Genomic DNA, 18,220 nt, shown 5'->3' on the forward strand with positions numbered 1-18,220 from the left:
GAGCACAAGAGAGCTCGATACACATCTAATGGGACAATGATAAAAAGGGGTTATGACCTAACTGCACAAGAGTATGAAGTAAGAGCTGGCCTTAGGCATAGTGTTCAACAACCGAGAAATAGATGGAATTAGCTCAAGGGAATGCATGCATGGTATAGGTGGGCTCTAAATCAGACTGGTATTTGCCGTAATGCAAATGGAGGAATTGATGCCCCAAACTGGTGGTCAGCTAAGTTTTGCAAATAATGTATATTGTTTCTAGTAGTCAGCTAAGTTTTGCAAATAATGTATAAGCCACAGTCAATGACTCAAGTGTATATGCGCAAAAACCTCAAGTATATGTACCACACATATTTCTCTGTTTTCTAATGCGAGTGAACCATGGAGAAAAGTAAAATATGCCCTCAATTGTCCACTAATTCATGCCTTCAACTATGCCATAATTCGTGGAGACACGTGTATGACGATACTTTTTGGTCGGTATTGAAGGCAACAAACAACGCCGATACATCATACATCACGGAGATTTTTAAGCGTAGCTGCCACCAAAAGTATAGCGAATAAAATGGTCACCACATTTTTCTCATAAACTTCGGTAATTAAAGAAATGTGTCAGCAACACATACACGTAGCTATGAAAGTTTGGAAAGCTACTACAGCGTGAAACCAAACACAAGCATAAAAAACAACAAATGTGCCTATGGAGCGTGGTATGGTAAGATTTGGGCAAGCAACCAAACAAAAAATCTTTATCCTAAACCAAGGAATCTTAAATTTCATAGGGATGTTTGAATCCACTAACAAAATACTCCCTAAATACTCCCTCCGTCTAAGGATATAAGGCATCCCCTGCGGATTCTACCGTAACGCAACTCACCTGCCTCAACGGTGGCGGCTGTGCGTGCACGACATGCAAGCACGACATCTTCGTTCTCGTATCCGGTGGCTGCGCGTCCCAACCTGCGAGCACGGCATCCCTCGGCAGGCCACTTTGTGGATTTGGTTGCGGCGTCCGCTACCCTCCACCTTCGTTGCCTGTGTGATGAACATATACGCTGATGGTGGTTCTCGGAAGAACTCAGGTGTCCTGCCTCGATGAGCTATGTTTTTCCTCTACCTCTTCTGAACGTCCAGATCCAAAACACTGCCCACTTGAGAGTCTGTGCTAGTGTTGATTATGGATTGGTGGATAGGGAAATTGAGATTGGGAAAAGAAAATTAGTGATTTGGGATGAGGAAGAGTGGGAAATCACATTGAGATTGGGAAATCACAGTATAATGATACTCTTTTTTAGAACACACTATAAGAAATGCGTGCATAATATGCATCGAAGTTCCTACATGACATGTCTTCTAAATTTTCTTGGACAAATGACAATATTTTTTTATGATTGGTTTGGCATCATCATTTTCATGAAGGGCTTGAATATACGATGGATGAGTATGGCATGGTAAAGTAGCAACTTCGACGGACTGCATATATGGTCAGTTTAGATAACTTTTTTTTGTCAGCCTGTAACGCAGCAGAATTGCATATCAATTTGCATCTAAATTATAGTTAAGGCCTTGTTTAGATCCAATTTTTTTTGGATTTCAACACTATAGCACTTTCGTTTTTATTTGACAAACATTGTTCAATCGTGGAGTAACTAGGCTTAAAAGATTCGTCTCGCGATTTACAGACAAACTGCGCAATTAGTTTTTGTTTTCATCTATATTTAATACTTCATATATGTGCCGCAAGATTCGATGTGACAGAGAATCTTGAAAAGTTTTTGGTTTTTATGGTGAACTAAACAAGGCCTAAGAATTACTGCAATTAACTCAAGAATGCTTGCTTCTATAAATGGACTAGTCTCATGAAATTAGAAGTTAGTATATATGTGCCCAACAAAGGAGGTATATACTTTGACCCTTGTAAACAGATGTACAAATACTCCTCGAAATTGTATACATCATACATAATCTTTTATAAAGTAGTATCTGTACAGACTCTCTTTCCAAAAATATGTACTAACTAGGTTAATGCCCGTACGTTGTTACGCGTTTTAAAATCCACATACTCTATGTTTCTTCATTGTTATTTTATTTTTTCTGTCTATATTCTTCTTTTTCATTTCTTTTCAGTTTTTGTTTTTTGATTTTATTTTATTTCCTGTCCTTTCGTTATTCTTTTCTTGTTTTAATTTTACCTTTTATTTTCTTTTTCTTTTGGTTTTAGTTTTATTGTTCTTCCTTGCTTCTATTTGTTTTTCTTTTTTCTTTTCAGGTTTTCTATTTTTCTTTATTCTTATTTTATATTTTAATTCCTTTTAATCTTCTTTTTATCCTTATTTAAATTATTCATTATTTTATTTGCTATATGCACTTTTTATCATTTGTTAATCATGTTTGTTTTTATATTTTTATTCTTAGTAATTTTATTTTTTATTTTTATTTTCTATATATATGCGATGTTTATGTGGTATATATTTAGTGTTCTATGTTGTGTTATGTCATGTTTACGTAGTATACATGTGGTGTTCTATGATATTTCTTATGGTGTTCACTTACTATACATGTAATCTATAATAGATGTGATGTTCTATAATATATTTAATGATGTTCTATGATGTATTTAGTGATGTTAATATTCTATAAATATATTTATGATATTTGAAAAGTAACCTTTTGACATTATTTGAATTTTTTCTCCATTTTGTGTTTTTAGTTTTTTCTTATGCTTTTTACTCTAGATTTTATTATTATTTTTATCTATGTCATGTATTTATGTATTTTTATGTATATTGTAATATCAGTTTCATAAACCTAAAACCAAAATACTATTCTTCTAAATCGATAATATTTTTTTTACAAAGACAGAACATTATCTGTTGAACCTAGTTGAACCTAGAATGTTGTCTCTACTTAATAAAAGAAAATATTTTATCTTTATAAGATAAATATTCATTAATAAAATTTTATATAAATATATCCATATGTGATCTTGTTTTAAAGGATTTGTTATAAGAAATTTAATGGTACAATCGGAATTTAATTTATATCTTTGGTTTATGAGTTATGACTTTTTTTTTACTTTGCTAAAACAATTTTGTATGCATAAGTGAGTGAGGCCTAGGTTGATGGGATAGCGTGTCATCGCGCAGTAAAAAAGATCACCAAAGAGATGTGAGTTGTGGACGGGTCATCTCCATAATTTTTAGTTGTAGAGATAAATATTCATTAATAAAATTTTATCTAAATATATCTATGTGTGATTTTGTTTTAAAGGATTTGTTATAAAAATTTTAATAGTGCAACCGAAATTTAATTTATATCTTTGGTTTAAGAGTTATGACTTTTTTAATTTGCTAAAACAATTTTGCATGCATGGGTGAGTGGGGCCTGGGTTGATGGGATAGCCTATCATGACATAGTAAAAGGAGAGTTGTGCCTTCACCATGTATGTGGTAGATAGGTCCTCTCTATAATTTTTAGTTGTAGAGATATAATACACGTATGCTAGCATACTATTTTCCCTCAAAACTCCTCATTTTATTGTGTATGTACTGATACTCATGTCAAAAAATATATCTGCATATATAAAGCATACTATGTTTTCTCCTAAAATCCCTACATATACTCTACAGTCAAATTCCATGAGTATATGAACATATTCTTAAATACATGTATGCAAACATACTCACTTTATTTATTAATACTTTATTTACGAGAGCATATCCGGCCAGGCGCTCATCCGATGATTGTGTTAAATAATATAATCACGTATATACGGACAGCTCCTATATATACAAGGGCGAGGGCCATACTTGTGAATTGTGATTCGGCAGATACGTTTCGACTTTCGAATCTATCCGAACCCGTTAGCGGTGGGCCACACCTCCGACTTCTCCCGTTAGCCACCTCCGCACCCGAAAAAAAATTGGGTAAACGCAGGGTCCACTCTACTGCCCATGCGCCCTCCGCGCTGATGTTGGACGCGTGGCACTTAATAAAATCTAACCGTCTGACCGGAGAGGCGGCTCTTCTGCGGCATCTCGGCTCCTTGCGTGGCAAGGTTAGAGAGACTGGGTCAGCAGCTCGGCTTCATCATCTAGCTCAACTCCTCAGTGAGGCACGCCAACTGCATCTCCATAGCGCGACTCCAAATCTATTTTCTGCATAACAATGGAAAGCTATATGTGGACTGTGACCTCAGTTTCTTGCTTGGCATTTTATAGAGCACTAGGCCTGGTTTAGTTCCTTTTTTAAAAAAAATCTCATCGAAAAAAAATCTCGTCACATCAAATCTTGCGGCACATGCATGAAGCATTAAAAATAGATTTAAATCAATTATACAATTTAGTTATAATTTGCAAGATGAATTTTTGAGAGTTAATCTATAATTAGATAATAATTATCAAATATAGATGAAAATGTTACAGTAGTCAAAACCAAAAAATTTCAACAACTAAACAAGACCCTGGTTCGATGCCAGCCACGGATAATGAAGAAGGTCCTTGCCACTTCATGCGACACCGTCGATATAGCACCCAAAGCATGAGAGCTGAGATGCCTTGAGGCTTTGTTTAGTTCGCGAAAATTTTTGGCTTTGATTATTATAGTACTTTCGTTTATATTTGATAATTATTGTCCAATCATAAATTAATTAGGTTCAAAAGATTCGTCTCGTAAATTATAAGTAAATTTTGTAATTTTATTTTTGTCTATATTTAATGTTTTATATATGCGTCTAAAGATTCGATGTAACGAGAAATCTTGAATTTATTTTAAAACTAAATTAGGCCTGAATTGGATTTTGTCGAGGCATGGCTGGGCAGTCAGGCGTGAGCCGCGAGCCGCTAACTGAGTCTCTCTAAGCGTTGCCATGCAAGGAGCCGAGGTGCCGCAAACGATCCACCCCTTCCATCAAACGGTTAAATTTTATGGAGTGCCACACGTCCTACATTAGCGTTGGGGGCGCATGGGTGGTAGAGTGGACCCTGCGTCCACCCAAATTTGTTCACCCGCAACGTCTCCCGTTAGGTGCGACCGCCGGGCTGGACGGAGCACGCTCACGTGCGGATACTCTCAGCTACGAGTAGTTTCCTGCTCAATCAGAATATTATACGTTAACTGCCATGGCTCTTCAAAACTCTACTTCGACACTGTCTACTACTAAACGATCGAGTTTCCTGCTCAATCAGAAAAATCCAGAGATATTCATACTTTATACGTTAACTGCAAAAACCAGTAAGCAATCTGGTGATGCGCATGTAACCTATTAATTCCTTCAGGAATCAACGGACCGAATTAAGATGGAACTATGCAACTACTGCTGCTGGTTTACCTCGAGCCAAGTAGACTACACGATGACATGTATCACGACCGTGTCATTAGCGCATGTTTTATATTAAGAGAAAATAGATTTAACAAGTTACAAAGCTACTAGAAGCTACTGCAGATAATTGGTGTTACTGAATAGCAGGGATCCAAGAGGAGCACTAAGGCGATATTACACAGCACATTGCACGACACAAAGAGCGCAACCAATGAGCTCAACTAGCTTAGACACCCAAGATGTGACTAGGAAGCACGCAAGGTACACACTAGCGAGTCTCAAGCTCCATCTCCTCTGCTTCTATGACAAAGCCATCGAGGAAGTCATCATCCTAAAACAACACTTTGAAGGCCTCATGTTTGGAAGCCGATAGAAGCTCAACAAGGATCGACTCAAACTTTTTGAAAGCCGTTGAGTCTACTGATCGCATGGAGATCCCAAACCCAACTTTACCATGAGGACATTCCGAGCCTGCACTGTTGGGTTCGCGGCCCTCGGCTTGCCGGTAAGGCCTTGTTTAGTTCGCAAAAATTTTCAAGATTCTCCGTCACATCGAATCTTTGGTTGCATGCATGAAGCATTAAATATAGACAAAAATAAAAACTAACTGCACAGTTTACCTGTAATTTGTGAGATGAATCTTTTGAGCCTAGTTACTCCGTGATTGGACAATGTTTATCAAATAAAAACGAAATACTACAGTACCCAAAAACAAAAAAATTTGCGAACTAAACAAGACCTAAGAGCGCCTAAGCGAGACAGGTCCATTTGGAATTCCTAAACCTGGGTCTGCATTAGATTAGAGGCGTTTGAAGAGGCACACAAAGGTGCTGCACTAGCTCAGCCAATCTGACCAAAAAAAACAATGACATGTCATTTCTGACAAAAAAAAGGACGTCATGCATGTATTCTTGACATGATGAGGTAGAGAACACAAGAAAAGGGAAAATAACACCAAATTAAATAAAATCCTCGCTGAACATGCATGGTGCAAACTGAAATTGAGGCAGATGATCTAGGATTCGTGACCACCACCACTTGAAAAATAAGAGATACTGTAATATGTATGGATTGTTGGACGCAGTGCGTCGTGTACAAGAACTGCAGTTGTACCTAGTACTCACTCCGTCCCAAAAAAAGTGTCGTTTTAGAATTTCAAACATTTTGTTTGACCATCTGTCTTATTCAAAAAATTTACATAAATATTATATATTTTGTTAAGACTTATCTTATCATTAGATATACTTTACTAATAATTTATTTATTTTATAATTTACATAAAATTTTTGAATAAGACGAACGGTCAAACACGATGTCTAAAAGTCAAAAACGTCACTCTTTTTGGGACTGAGGGAGTAGGTGTCAAAGAAAAAAAAATCTCGATTCGGGTTTGGTTTTCACCGTTTTGTAATGCTTTGTTTTCACTAGATTTTTTATCAGTAGGAAACTGTTACGTGGCATGTTTGTATTGTTCAAAATATAAAAAATCAATCGAATGTTATGTAGTCACAAATGCCAAGCAGCAGCAGAATCAGGAGGGGTGTGTGTGCAGCGGAGACCAACTATCGAGGCCCATCTATCGGCCTGGCCCAGCAAGAGCTGATGCATGTCCCAGTAGCATACAGCGTGATTTTTTTTTTTTGTTTTAAGCATACAAGTACAGCGTGATTCATCTTCTTTCCCAAGCCAACGCCGTTCTCTCTCTGAGTTTCGAAAAAAACGCCGTTCTCTCTCTCTCCCTCTCCCTCTGCTCGCTTTTCTTTCTCCCGACGCCGCAGGCGGCAGCGTCACCATAATTCGCTCGGCGGAAAACCCCAATTCCACCTACGCCACCGAGAGGGAGGAAAAGGGGAGAAGGGGGGAAGAGGATCCGGAGGAGAGGGGCGAGGAGGGGCCGCACCTCGCCGCAACGGACATCAACGACACTATCATCGCCAAGCTGCTACCGCCTCCACGTACGGCGACCTCAAGCCGGAACAGTATCGAGAGAGAGAGGAGCCGGAGCACGAGGGGGACGACTACCGGAGGACCACCGTCTCCGCCGAAGCCGAACCGCGAGCCGAAGCGCCAGTTCCGTGACGCCGAGAACCACGGCCCTGCGATCCTGCGTCGACCCCGCCTTCCGCCTCGCCACGGTATCGCCTGCACGCCCGTAGGTGCACGCAGTCGCGTTCACACTCTCCTTCCCTCCTCGGTTTTGCTGCCCGGCCGAGCGCCGATGAGCCTCAACCTGCCTGTGTTGTGCTTGTGCCGTGCCTTCGAGCCGGACCTTTTCTCCTTGCAGGGCACGAACACCGGGTCGTCGCCGGCCACTTCACGGCCGCGCACGCCCGCGCGACCCCGTCCGCCCACGGCCTTGTGCCGCCACGCCGTCGACCGCGCAACCTTGCCCCGCGCGAGCAATGGGCTGCCAAGCGCCCGCGCACGCGACGCGCACCGACAACGCCGCCCTGCGCCGTGCCTTGCCCCCGCCGTCGTCGACGCAGACCAGGAACACCTGGAGCTCGCGCCCGCGACGCGCGCTAACCCCGCCAAACGGCGCCGCTCCACCTTGCTGTTCCGCCTTGCCGCACCGGAGCACCGTGCCGCTGCGCGACGTCGCCGCGGGCCTGCTCTCTCGTTAACCACCCGTCGCACACCCCTGGAACTGGCTTTCTCTGACGATTTTTGGGATATTCTACCTCGCCCTATTCAATGCTCTTGTGTGGTTCATTTGTTATAGTCTTTCCTTTGTTTGGCCTTGTTTAAGTCTTGTTTATCCTAAAATTCAAAAAGTTTTTAAGATTTCTCATCACATCGAATGTTACGTCACGTGCACGGAGCATTAAATATAGACAAAAACAAAAATTAATTGCACAGTTTGCTGAGCTTAATCAGTCCATGGTTGGACAATAATTGCCAAATACAAACGGAAATACTACAGTGACCAAATCTAAAAACTTTTCGGACTATACAAGGCCTTAGTTCGTGAAATTTTTTGGTTATGGCTACTGTAGCACTTTCGTTTGTATTTAGTAATTATTGTCTAATCATGGACTAATTAGGCTTAAAAGATTTGTTTCGCAAATTACAAGTAAACTATGTAATTGGTTATTTATTTTATCTATATTTAGTGCTCTATGCATGCGTTCAAAGATTCGACGTGACGAGGAATCTGAAAATTTTTAGGAACTAAATAAGCAGTTAATTAGTATGGTATACATATAGTTAGCTGCACCACCACCAGAGTTGCTCTTAGGGTCTCACAGAGAGGTGGAACTCTTCATATAATTTGATGTTATATGTTTGTGGAAGGTATCCAAACATGGTGAAACTGATAAAGGAGATACCGAATACCATCATCGAGAAGGACCACAATCACTATGGAAAGAATAAGAGTGCTCTTGATGGAGAAAGGGTTCGCGACATAGAGAGAGTTCGCAATGTAGTAATTATCTGTCCAAGAAAGCATGGTATGTGACTTCCTTATGCTTTAATAATAGTCGTGTCTCAACATCTTGTTTCCATAAAAAAGGTGCATTAAAAGTTTTTCTGCTGCTTCAATCATTTCAAAAAAAAAAGTATGTAGCTCTGCTGTTTGCGTAGTCGCATCTCGACGTCTTGTTTAAATCAACAGACTCTTAATAACATTTTGTTGCTTGATTTCTAATTTCTTCTAAGTCATCTTTAAGAAGTAGAAGTTCATTAGAGGCTGTTCTGGAAAGGTAACATTAGTTCTGTACTTCTGTAAGAACCCTAAGTCCTTCAAAGAGATGATTAAGATCAAAGAGCATTTCTCTCAGTTGAAAAACCTAGTTTAGCCTTGAATTCTCGCCAAAACAGAGAACCTTTTTTCTTCATGATCCACAATTGTCCTCCCACCCATGCTCTGGAGATGTGCAATTGTGTTTTGCCTGAACCTCTGTTGCCATTGCAATTTTCAACGAGTTTCTCTAGGCCAGCCTTATTCTTTACCCAGGACTTAATCTTGCTTCTGATCTGTTTGAATTTCCAAGCAATGCTTCTAGCAATATATTGGGATATGTTTCCTCATTCAGTCTACCTGAAAAAACAGATTGTTTTAATTAAGACATTTAGTAGCACATCATATTTAGCTTACCAGAATGCACTAGTTACTATTCACCACAATATCACAAATTTTGGTTTTGGCAGTAAATCATTCCTCTTATATTGTTGAAGAACTTTAATAGTAGAGAGTACTTACTTGCACTGTTCTTTGCAGATAAGACAAAACTCTTGGATTCTTTGTTACCATCTCGTGGTACTGGAGCTAGAGCTGAGGAGGAAGGGGCAGGTGAATCAGGGGACCTCTCCTTTTGCTATGACATGCAAGTTGGCAATGTGCAGAAAGATGACCATACTTTCTTCATCAACATAATCGATTCACCGGGGCACGCGGATGCCCCTTCCAAAGCCACAAGTGCATTGACTTTAGCTGATGGAGCTATATTGTTAGTTGATGAGGGTGTTTCCCTTCATCAGGGAGGCCTGATCAAACATGCTGTTAGTGAGAGAATCAAGACCGTTCTTTCACTAAATATTTTGGATTCATGGCTGTACAGATCAATTGATGACGGAGAGGAAGTATACCAGGGCCTCTTTCAGGCTATCAAGAACATCAATGAGGTGATGGAGAGTTATGATGATAAGCTCCTTGGTGATCTCACTTTCAGCCCAGAAAAGGGAACTGTGGCTTTTACCAGCATGTCTTATGGCTGGGGCTTTACCCTTACAAGTTTCTCGAAGATGCTTGCACCACTGTTCCAGCTCGATGAAGCTTTTATAAGGAAGAAAATATGGGGGGATAACTTTTTTGACATGAAAACCATGACATGGACCAGCAAAAACACAGGGTCTCCTTCGTGCTTGAGAGGATTTTTTCTTCATTAGAAATCTTCTTAGTGAGAAAAGCATGATCTTTTACCAAGTTATCATGAGTAACACAAAGTTCCTCATGAACCAATTTTAGCTCCTCATGTGAACAAGTAGTAACATAAAGTAGATGCTTTTGTTGTTCACATGTGGTCTTTAGAAATGAGTTTTTAATTTTCAATTTATTTGTTTTTGCTAGCTCATTTCTTAAAGCTTTTGAGAGTTTGCATACAAGCTCAAAATTTGGACCATCACAATCAATAATCACATCACCAATAGATACCTTAGTGTCACCATGTGACATGAAGCAATGTGGTGATGTAGTAGATGAGCTTGTGGAAGCATCACTCTCATAGCCATCATCTTCATCATCAAGTGTGCATGAGGTAGCATCATCATTTGCATCACTTGTGGCATCATCATCATCCTTGTCAAGTGATCTTGTAGAATGATCATCATCTTCTTCACTTGACCATGAGGTGGAGCAATCCTCCACAACCACCATGTTGTGGTCATCCTCAACATCCTCATTTGCGTCCACCTTTGGCACATCATCTTTTTTTGGATATTGCCCCATATTTCTCATTGAGAAATACCCAAATCTCATGGGCGGACTTTATATCCATGATCTCACCAAATATATTATCTTTCATAGATGAGTAGAAGATGTTAGTAGCTTGGCAATCAAGATGTAGGCATTTCTTTTGCGCTTGAGTTGCAACCTTTTATCAATTGCACAAGAAAACCCCACATCTACGATCCACCACATTTGAGGAGAAATAAACTTAAAATTGCATTGCATCCAATTTCTCCACCATGCAAAGTGTGTGCCATCAAAAATGTGTGGACACTCAACATCTAGCCCACAAGCCACCATCCTCTCAGGTCGGTGAAGACCACAAATGAGAGACCTAGCTCTGATACCACTTGAAGGGTCGAGATGGCGGACTAGAGGGGGGTGAATAGTCCTTTCTAAAAACTATTACGCCCTGGTTAACCGAAACAAGTGCGGAATTAAAACTATCGGTGTAGCCAAGACTACACCCCTCTATCTAAGTTCTCTAGCACCTTGAAAAGATCCTAAACAAGCAAGCAAGGTGCTACCTTAGCAAGAGCTCACCTAATCAATTCTAAGAGCAAGGTCACACAAACCTATGCAACTAGTACTTTGCAAACCGGGGAGCTCCTACACAAACTAGTGAGGCAAAGCGCACAAAGCCTAAGCTCAATAGCAAGCTCAATAACAAGGCAACCAATGCCAAATTAGAGAGCGCAAATTACTTAGCTACACAAACTAAGCAATATGACTAACAAGGTTACACAAACCAAATTAGTCACGCAAGGGAACTACTTCTAGCTACACAAGCAAGAAGATAACTACCAAGCTACACAAGCTAACTAAAAACAAGAGCAACTACACAAGCATAAGTATATGAATGTAATAACAAGCTTGTGATAGGGACTTGCAAACCAACGGGAAGAACAATGTTGACACGATGATTTTCTCCCGAGGTTCACTTGGTTGCCACCAAGCTACGTCCCCGTTGAGACAAGCTCCAAGGTTGCCGTCGGTCCTCTTGCTAGTGGTGACCCGCAAGTCACACTCTCCCACGTGGAGTGCTTTCCACAAGCTCTAGCACTTGACTCGGCCGGACCACTTGTCGCTCTTCACGTCTCGCTCAACTAGAGTTGGTCTTCGCGATCCCCGCGGGGTGAGCACCGTACCCCTCAGAATCTCTTCTCCGGAGCACCGCACAATCTCCTTGCGTGCTTCGACGGAGTCACAAGCCACCAAGCCGTCTAGGAGGTGGCAACCTCCAAGAGTAACAAGCACCACCGGCTTGCAACACGAACACCTAGTGCCACTCGATGCAATCTCTCAATGCAACGCACTAGAATCACTCACTCGCTATTGATTCACACTCTTGCAAGCACAAGTGAGTTAGAGGCTTTCCTAGCACTCCCCAAGCATGGACACTAAGTCCCAAGGGTGCTCTGAACCAGCCAAGGCCGGCCACCACTTCTATTTATAGCCCCAAGGGCTAAACTAGCCATTGCCCCTTCATTGGGCAAAAGTCGTGAGCACCGGACTCACTGTAGGTAGCACCGGACGCTGGAACAGTGCATCCGGTGCTCTAAAAACAGCCACGTCTCACTAGCCGTTTGAACTCGACCGTTGCCGCCAACGGCTAGCACACGCACGCGCGTCTGGAACAGTAGCACCGGACGCTCTGCTGCTTCACACCGGACGCGTCCTGTGCGCACCGGACTCTCAGCGTCCTGTGCCTGCAGTTCAACTTGTTAGGTTGCTAACTTCTAGCTCCGAACTCCAAATTCGATGATCTTGGACATTTTGGAAAGCTTACTTAGAGTGCTATCCAATCTATATGAATACTCAATCCAAATCAAAATGGATCAAAGCAGTATTCCAATCTAAAAGTCATCCTAAAGTCCGGAGAACACCGAAAGACTTCTCTCTCTTCTCCAAGTTGAACAAAATCAACTCCAACACCTTCTCCTTTGCAAATATGCCAACACCACCAAGTGTACACCACCATGTGCAAGTGTGTTAGCATTTTCACAAATATTTTTCCAAAGGAGTTAGCCTCTCAAACTTGCCACGCCACTCGATCCTAATCATGTATGCAAAGTTAGATCGCTCAAGTGGCACTAGATGACCGATATGCAAACAAGTTTGCCCCTCTTTATAGTACGGCCATCTATCCTAAATCCGGTCATAAACTTCTCTACACACCTATGACCGGTGAAATGGAAATGCCCTAGGTTATACCTTTGCCTTGCGCATTCCATTCCATCTCCTCCGATGTTGATGCAACACATGCACCAACCAATCACCAAATGATATGATCCACTTCATATCATCACGTGACAGTATTGGTTCATCGATCTTGACCTCACTTGCTCTTCACCGTTGCCTCGGTCCATCGGCGCCAAGTCTTGCTCAAGCTTCACCGTCACACGCGGTCCCTCGCTTCAAAGCCTCTGACTTGCCCTTCACTCTTGCAACCGGTCCATCAAGCCAAGCCTCATCTTGATCTTCTCCACTTTGGTCACATGACTCCATGTCATGTCTCATATGCAATGAGCTCCTTTATCACATCATCACCTGTGGACTAATCTCCTGTGTATCTCACATAAACACTATTAGTCCACCTAAGTTGTCACTCAATTACCAAAACCAAACAAGGACCTTTCACAGGTGTTGTGCGAGCTGCTAAGCTCACCAAAAGGGTTCATCCCATCAGTACTCAGCGCGAACCGAACGTTCTAGGCTCCTTACCGAATTCCGGGTATGCCTTGTCAAAATCTTTCCACCGTTGGCCATCGGATGGGTGCCACAGCATGCCATCATCCTTCTTGCGGTCAGCTGATGCATGCCAGGACATGAGCTTGGCATCCTCTGGGTTCCCGAATAGTGCACGCAAGTGGTCGGTCACAGGCATGTACGTACCACAACGATAGTGCCAGACTTTTCCTCCGCGTGTAACCCTCTTCTTCCTCATCCTGCTGAGACGAGATGTGATTGGCTGTGGCACTGCTATTCTTGCCCCCATTCTTCCTCTTCGGACCACCCCGCAAGGCCACGTCGTCGTCTTCGTCCACACGACATCAAGCATTCCTCTTGTAGCGACTGGCGCCGCAGTGCGGACAGCTCGTCATATTCTCATACTCCTTGCCTCGATACAAGATGTAGTGGTTGGGGCAGGCATCAAATTTTTTAAGTTTTATCGCAACTGGACGAATAAACTTCTTCGCACGGTAGGTATTTGCGGGGACCTTGTTACCCGTCGGGTACGTGGTAGCAAGGTAACTTAACAGCTCATTGAAGCTAGTATCAGACCAGCCATGCCGGGCCTTCATCATCAACATGTGGAGGTTGAACCGGAGCACCGTACACTCCTTTGGACAATTGTCGCCATCCTTATACAGTGGATCAAGTGCAGCCTGCTTCATCTCCCTGAAGTTTTCCAACCACTTCGGGGAGCCATACACAACGTCATCTTCATCGATGTGGCTAACTAAACCCTCGATCACCTCGATATCCTCCACCGTGATGTAATCACGAGCACTGTCATTGTTGCCACAGGTTGGCCCTGCAGTCGTTGGAGATGAGATGGGCGCTCTAGGTTCTTGGTTCATGGTCGTCGACGTCGAGCTCAAACCAGATGCATCGCCACTGGGGTCCACTCTTTCACCGTGATGAGTCTAGACTGTGTAACCCTCCATGAAACCAAACCGAATCAAGTGAGACTGCACCGTACCATCATTCGTGAAGGCTGTCAGGTTCTTGCAGTGAGAACATGGACATATGGTTGTCGTCCGCTTCGATCTCTCACGGTGAGCTTTCGCTGCGGCAACAAACTTCCTCACTTCGACAAGGTACCGCGGGTCAAGCACCCAATTCATCCCATACATCTATTCCGACCTATCCATCTCGTGCCTGCGAACCGTTACACATCGAACAAAGAAGGTTTCATATGCATCCATTAAGAATCTAGACAAAAAAGACAGCTTTCTCTCTCCTCCATGAAACTAGATCTAGATCTACCTATATATATAGACATAAAGGGAGGCTCAAAAGTGAGAGAAAGAGGAGGGAAAGAGGGGAGGGAGTTCCTATGTACCTCTTATGATGTTCTACTCCACCAAATCAAAGTTCTAAACCACAATTCAATTGTTTGGTCAAATTTTAGAGCAAAACCACTCCCCCCACGATTTGGAAGAGAGCAGCCGTGAGGAAGAAGAAGAGGGTCGGCTGGCTGCTATTTATAGCCAACGAACTACCGAAGCGGGCTTCATAAAACGTCCGCTGCAGTTAATGTCAGTTAACCGAAGCGGGCATCGTAACACGCCCGCTACGGTAAATGCATTAACCGTAGCGGGCGGGTTATGATGTCCGCTTCGGTTAATACGATTAACCGCAGCGGGCTTTTTATATTGCCCGCTGCGGTTAATTATTTACTGCAGCGGGCGTTCCTGTGGCCGGGGGTATTCGCGTGCGGTTGAATAACCGTGGCGGGCGAAAACTCTGCCCGCCACGGAGGTGGAAATGGGCTCCTTGCGGGTAGTAGTGCCTCTAAATCATTAATAAGGGATGGTCTTACTATGTAGGCTGCTTTTCTCTATCTATTTTTTTAATCAAATGCATTACTTTATTGTTAAAGACATCATTCATCTTTCTGTTTCTCATCCCATTAGTGTTGTAGATATAACAACAGCTTATAGCTTCAGTAAGACTTAAAATAGCAGGTCAAATTGCCAAGTCCTTAGTTCATGTACTTTGTTGTTTGCTCCCTCCTAGCTACACATGCACACCATACATAGCCTAAGGAACAGAACAAATCTGCTATTTTGCTTCTTGTTTAAAAATGCCCATACAATTTTTTTCTCGAACACGTAAAATGCTTATACAGTTCTCACCTCATATGCTGAAAACAGAAATGTGGCTTGATCACAGTTAAAACTACACTTGCATATCCTGCTTCAAGCATAATAATTTTATGTGTTAGTATTGGGGCTCATGTAATAAAAGTCAAGTTACCCACATCGTCATTCCTTTTCGCGGGCACCTCTTGCTCGTTGCCCCTTGCCTCAGCTTTGGCCGCCTTCTCATGCTCCTTACCCTTAGTAGTATATATAGTGCAAAATAAGAGAGGGAAATCTTCTCAAAATCAAGAAACTGGAAAGTTCAGAGTGATGTTTCATTGAAATAAAGGTTTCTCACCTCGAAGCAGACAGGGCAGTTGAGATGCATTGCTTTTTTGACAGAGCAGTGGGAATCCTTCATGACATTGTTGTAGCAACACCCTGTTGGATGGAAACAAGAGCACCAGGGGTGCAAATAAAATCTTCGTTGCACAACATGCAATGGAATATTAGCAGAAAGAAGTTTGTGCGGAAACTTACAACATTTATCACAGTGAAACAAGTTTATCACAGTGAAAAAAGTTATCTGCACCACCGGTTCTGAACAATTAGCAAAAGTAGGACTTTTGAGCGGTAAGTGGAAGACTGCCTGTCAGTATGGCAGTTACCTGCATATGGCACATCCATCACAGTGGTATTGGTCATTTGAGACCTGGAACAGAACAATGTTAGACTACCTGTTAAAACCAGGCATATATACACGCATACTGCCCCCCCCCCCCCCCCCCAAAAAAAACATATACTCTAATTTTTCTTTGACATATCAACATAGAACTCATCCATATTTTCTAGAGAATTCTTCATTAGCTAGAAAAGGTAGGAATATTTAGGTAGCCATTATATGCCAATTTGAAGAAGAATCAGACAAATATATACACTCTCAAAAGAAAAGAATAAAATGTGATTGCTTTAGCCGATTGACATCCCAAATTCACTGCTAGATAACGATACTAATCATATCCAATTCTAGGTCCAGGTCATCAATTATGCAGCAGTCAGATCTTGTTGAATTAGATGTAAAATGGAGAGCATAGGGGGAGATGAACCAAACAAAGACTACGCACCTTGGCATCATTGTGGCATTGGCGGCAGCAGGGCGCCATGACGCCGCATCCTTCTGTAATGCACACACCTTTTGTCAAGGCAGATACAAGAGACGTGCGATGTTGGCCACGGCGCACGACGGCGAGGACAGCAGGCTGCTCGACGGTGAGGACCACTTGTGTTTCTGGCGTTGCGGAGGGCGTGGCGTGTCCAGCGGCCGCACGTCCAGCCGCCTCGACGGCAGGGCAGATCGTGGAGGTAGTGGCGCGTCCGGTGGCATCGAGACAGCGCCGCGGCGGCATCGAGGCGTCTGCTGGCAGCAGGCGTGGATTCACAGCAGGGAGGGAAAGGAGTCATCGGTGTTGGCAGATCGGGGCAGGGCACGGACACGGATTGGGATGGAGCGAGAACGACGGCGCGGGAGGTGCCTCGAGCGAGAAGGGCAGCGACGGTTCGACAATTGGAGAGGACTTCGGGATCTCTAGTGGTGTCCAACTTGGCGAGGTGCCGGTGCAGGCGCGGAGTGGTCACCGGTGGCGCCCTCCAGGGCGGTGCAGCGGCGTGAGGGCATGGGTGAGCGATGGAGCAGACTGACCCGAGCCGTGGGTGAGCCTAGCGTACGTCCGACGGCGACGGCAGCGCGCAGAGAGCGGGCAGCCCCGAGCGCCTAGAGTGCGTCCGGTGGCGAGCGGGCAGCAGCGAGCGGGTGGCGGGGACCTACCATGGAAGGACGTGCGTGGGGGAGCTGCGTGGAACCGTAGAAGAGAGCTGCAGTGGTTGGTCGTAGCTGGGCGAGATGGGCGAGAGGAAGGGCGGAGCGGGAGTGGTAGGCCGATAGGTAAGGTATTAGTTGTAGAGATTGGGCCATCAGAGTACTGAAGCCAAGCATCCTGGTCCTGGCCTCCTGGTCCTAGGAAGCTAGCCGCCGCCGCCGCCGCAAAACTAACGACCCACGCATCCTTGCCGTATCATGGTCCTGGCCTCCTGGTCCTGGGAAGCTAGCTGCCACCGCCACACAGCTAACGACAGCATGAGTCATTCGATGAAAGACAAGAGCATGGCCGCAGTGCTGCTGCTTCCGCATGGCCTCGAATCGCGACGGCAGGCGGCCTCGAATCATGGCGACGGGCGGCCTCGAATCACGGTGGTAGGCGGCCTCGGCTTCCAAGCAGCCGGCGTCCGGGACTCCGACTGTGAGCGAGGTCATGTACTTTGCCATGGCTAAGCGTCGTGTCCATTCTCGTTTGGGACTCGATGTTCCTATGTTTGCTCATGGTCGTTAGTCGCGTTCCATCTTCCAAATCTTTCTTCTTTTCAATTCAATTAGAGCTCTTTTCAATTTGGTTTGGAAAATCTTTCTCTTTTGGATTCAGTATGGATTTTGGTAAATTTCTAAGTTCTTCCTTTTTATCAGAGGCTATTATTATCTTGTCCCATACATTCAAGTCTACACACATAAAGATATCTAGTGGACTAAAACCTATATGGACTGGATAGGTGGGCATTGGTGAACTGAAATTTTAACAATTATATATT

The 18,220-nt window shown here is 43.4% G+C and overlaps 2 protein-coding genes and 1 long non-coding RNA gene across 3 annotated transcripts; 1 reads left to right on the plus strand and 2 right to left on the minus strand.

The window, feature by feature from the left end:
• Positions 8,620-10,302, plus strand: LOC8079430 (elongation factor 2). The gene is made up of 2 exons (XM_002451648.2): positions 8,620-8,772; positions 9,543-10,302. Exons 1-2 carry the CDS (start codon positions 8,625-8,627, stop codon positions 10,208-10,210), a joined length of 816 nt encoding a protein of 271 aa, XP_002451693.2. The 5' UTR covers positions 8,620-8,624; the 3' UTR covers positions 10,211-10,302.
• On the minus strand, positions 8,897-9,625 carry LOC110434992. The gene is made up of 2 exons (XR_002452626.1): positions 9,525-9,625; positions 8,897-9,362 (listed from the first exon to the last, which is right to left on the minus strand). It is a non-coding gene; the product is annotated as an uncharacterized LOC110434992 (long non-coding RNA).
• On the minus strand, positions 13,306-18,141 carry LOC110434991. Its single transcript, XM_021460177.1, has 4 exons — positions 16,705-18,141; positions 16,249-16,292; positions 15,939-16,021; positions 13,306-15,837 (listed from the first exon to the last, which is right to left on the minus strand). The coding sequence occupies exons 1-4, from the start codon at positions 16,984-16,986 to the stop codon at positions 15,833-15,835; spliced, it is 414 nt and encodes a 137-aa protein (XP_021315852.1). The 5' UTR covers positions 16,987-18,141; the 3' UTR covers positions 13,306-15,832.

The sequence above is a fragment of the Sorghum bicolor genome, chromosome 4 (genome assembly GCF_000003195.3).
Source record: "Sorghum bicolor cultivar BTx623 chromosome 4, Sorghum_bicolor_NCBIv3, whole genome shotgun sequence".
Lineage (NCBI taxonomy): Eukaryota > Viridiplantae > Streptophyta > Magnoliopsida > Poales > Poaceae > Sorghum > Sorghum bicolor.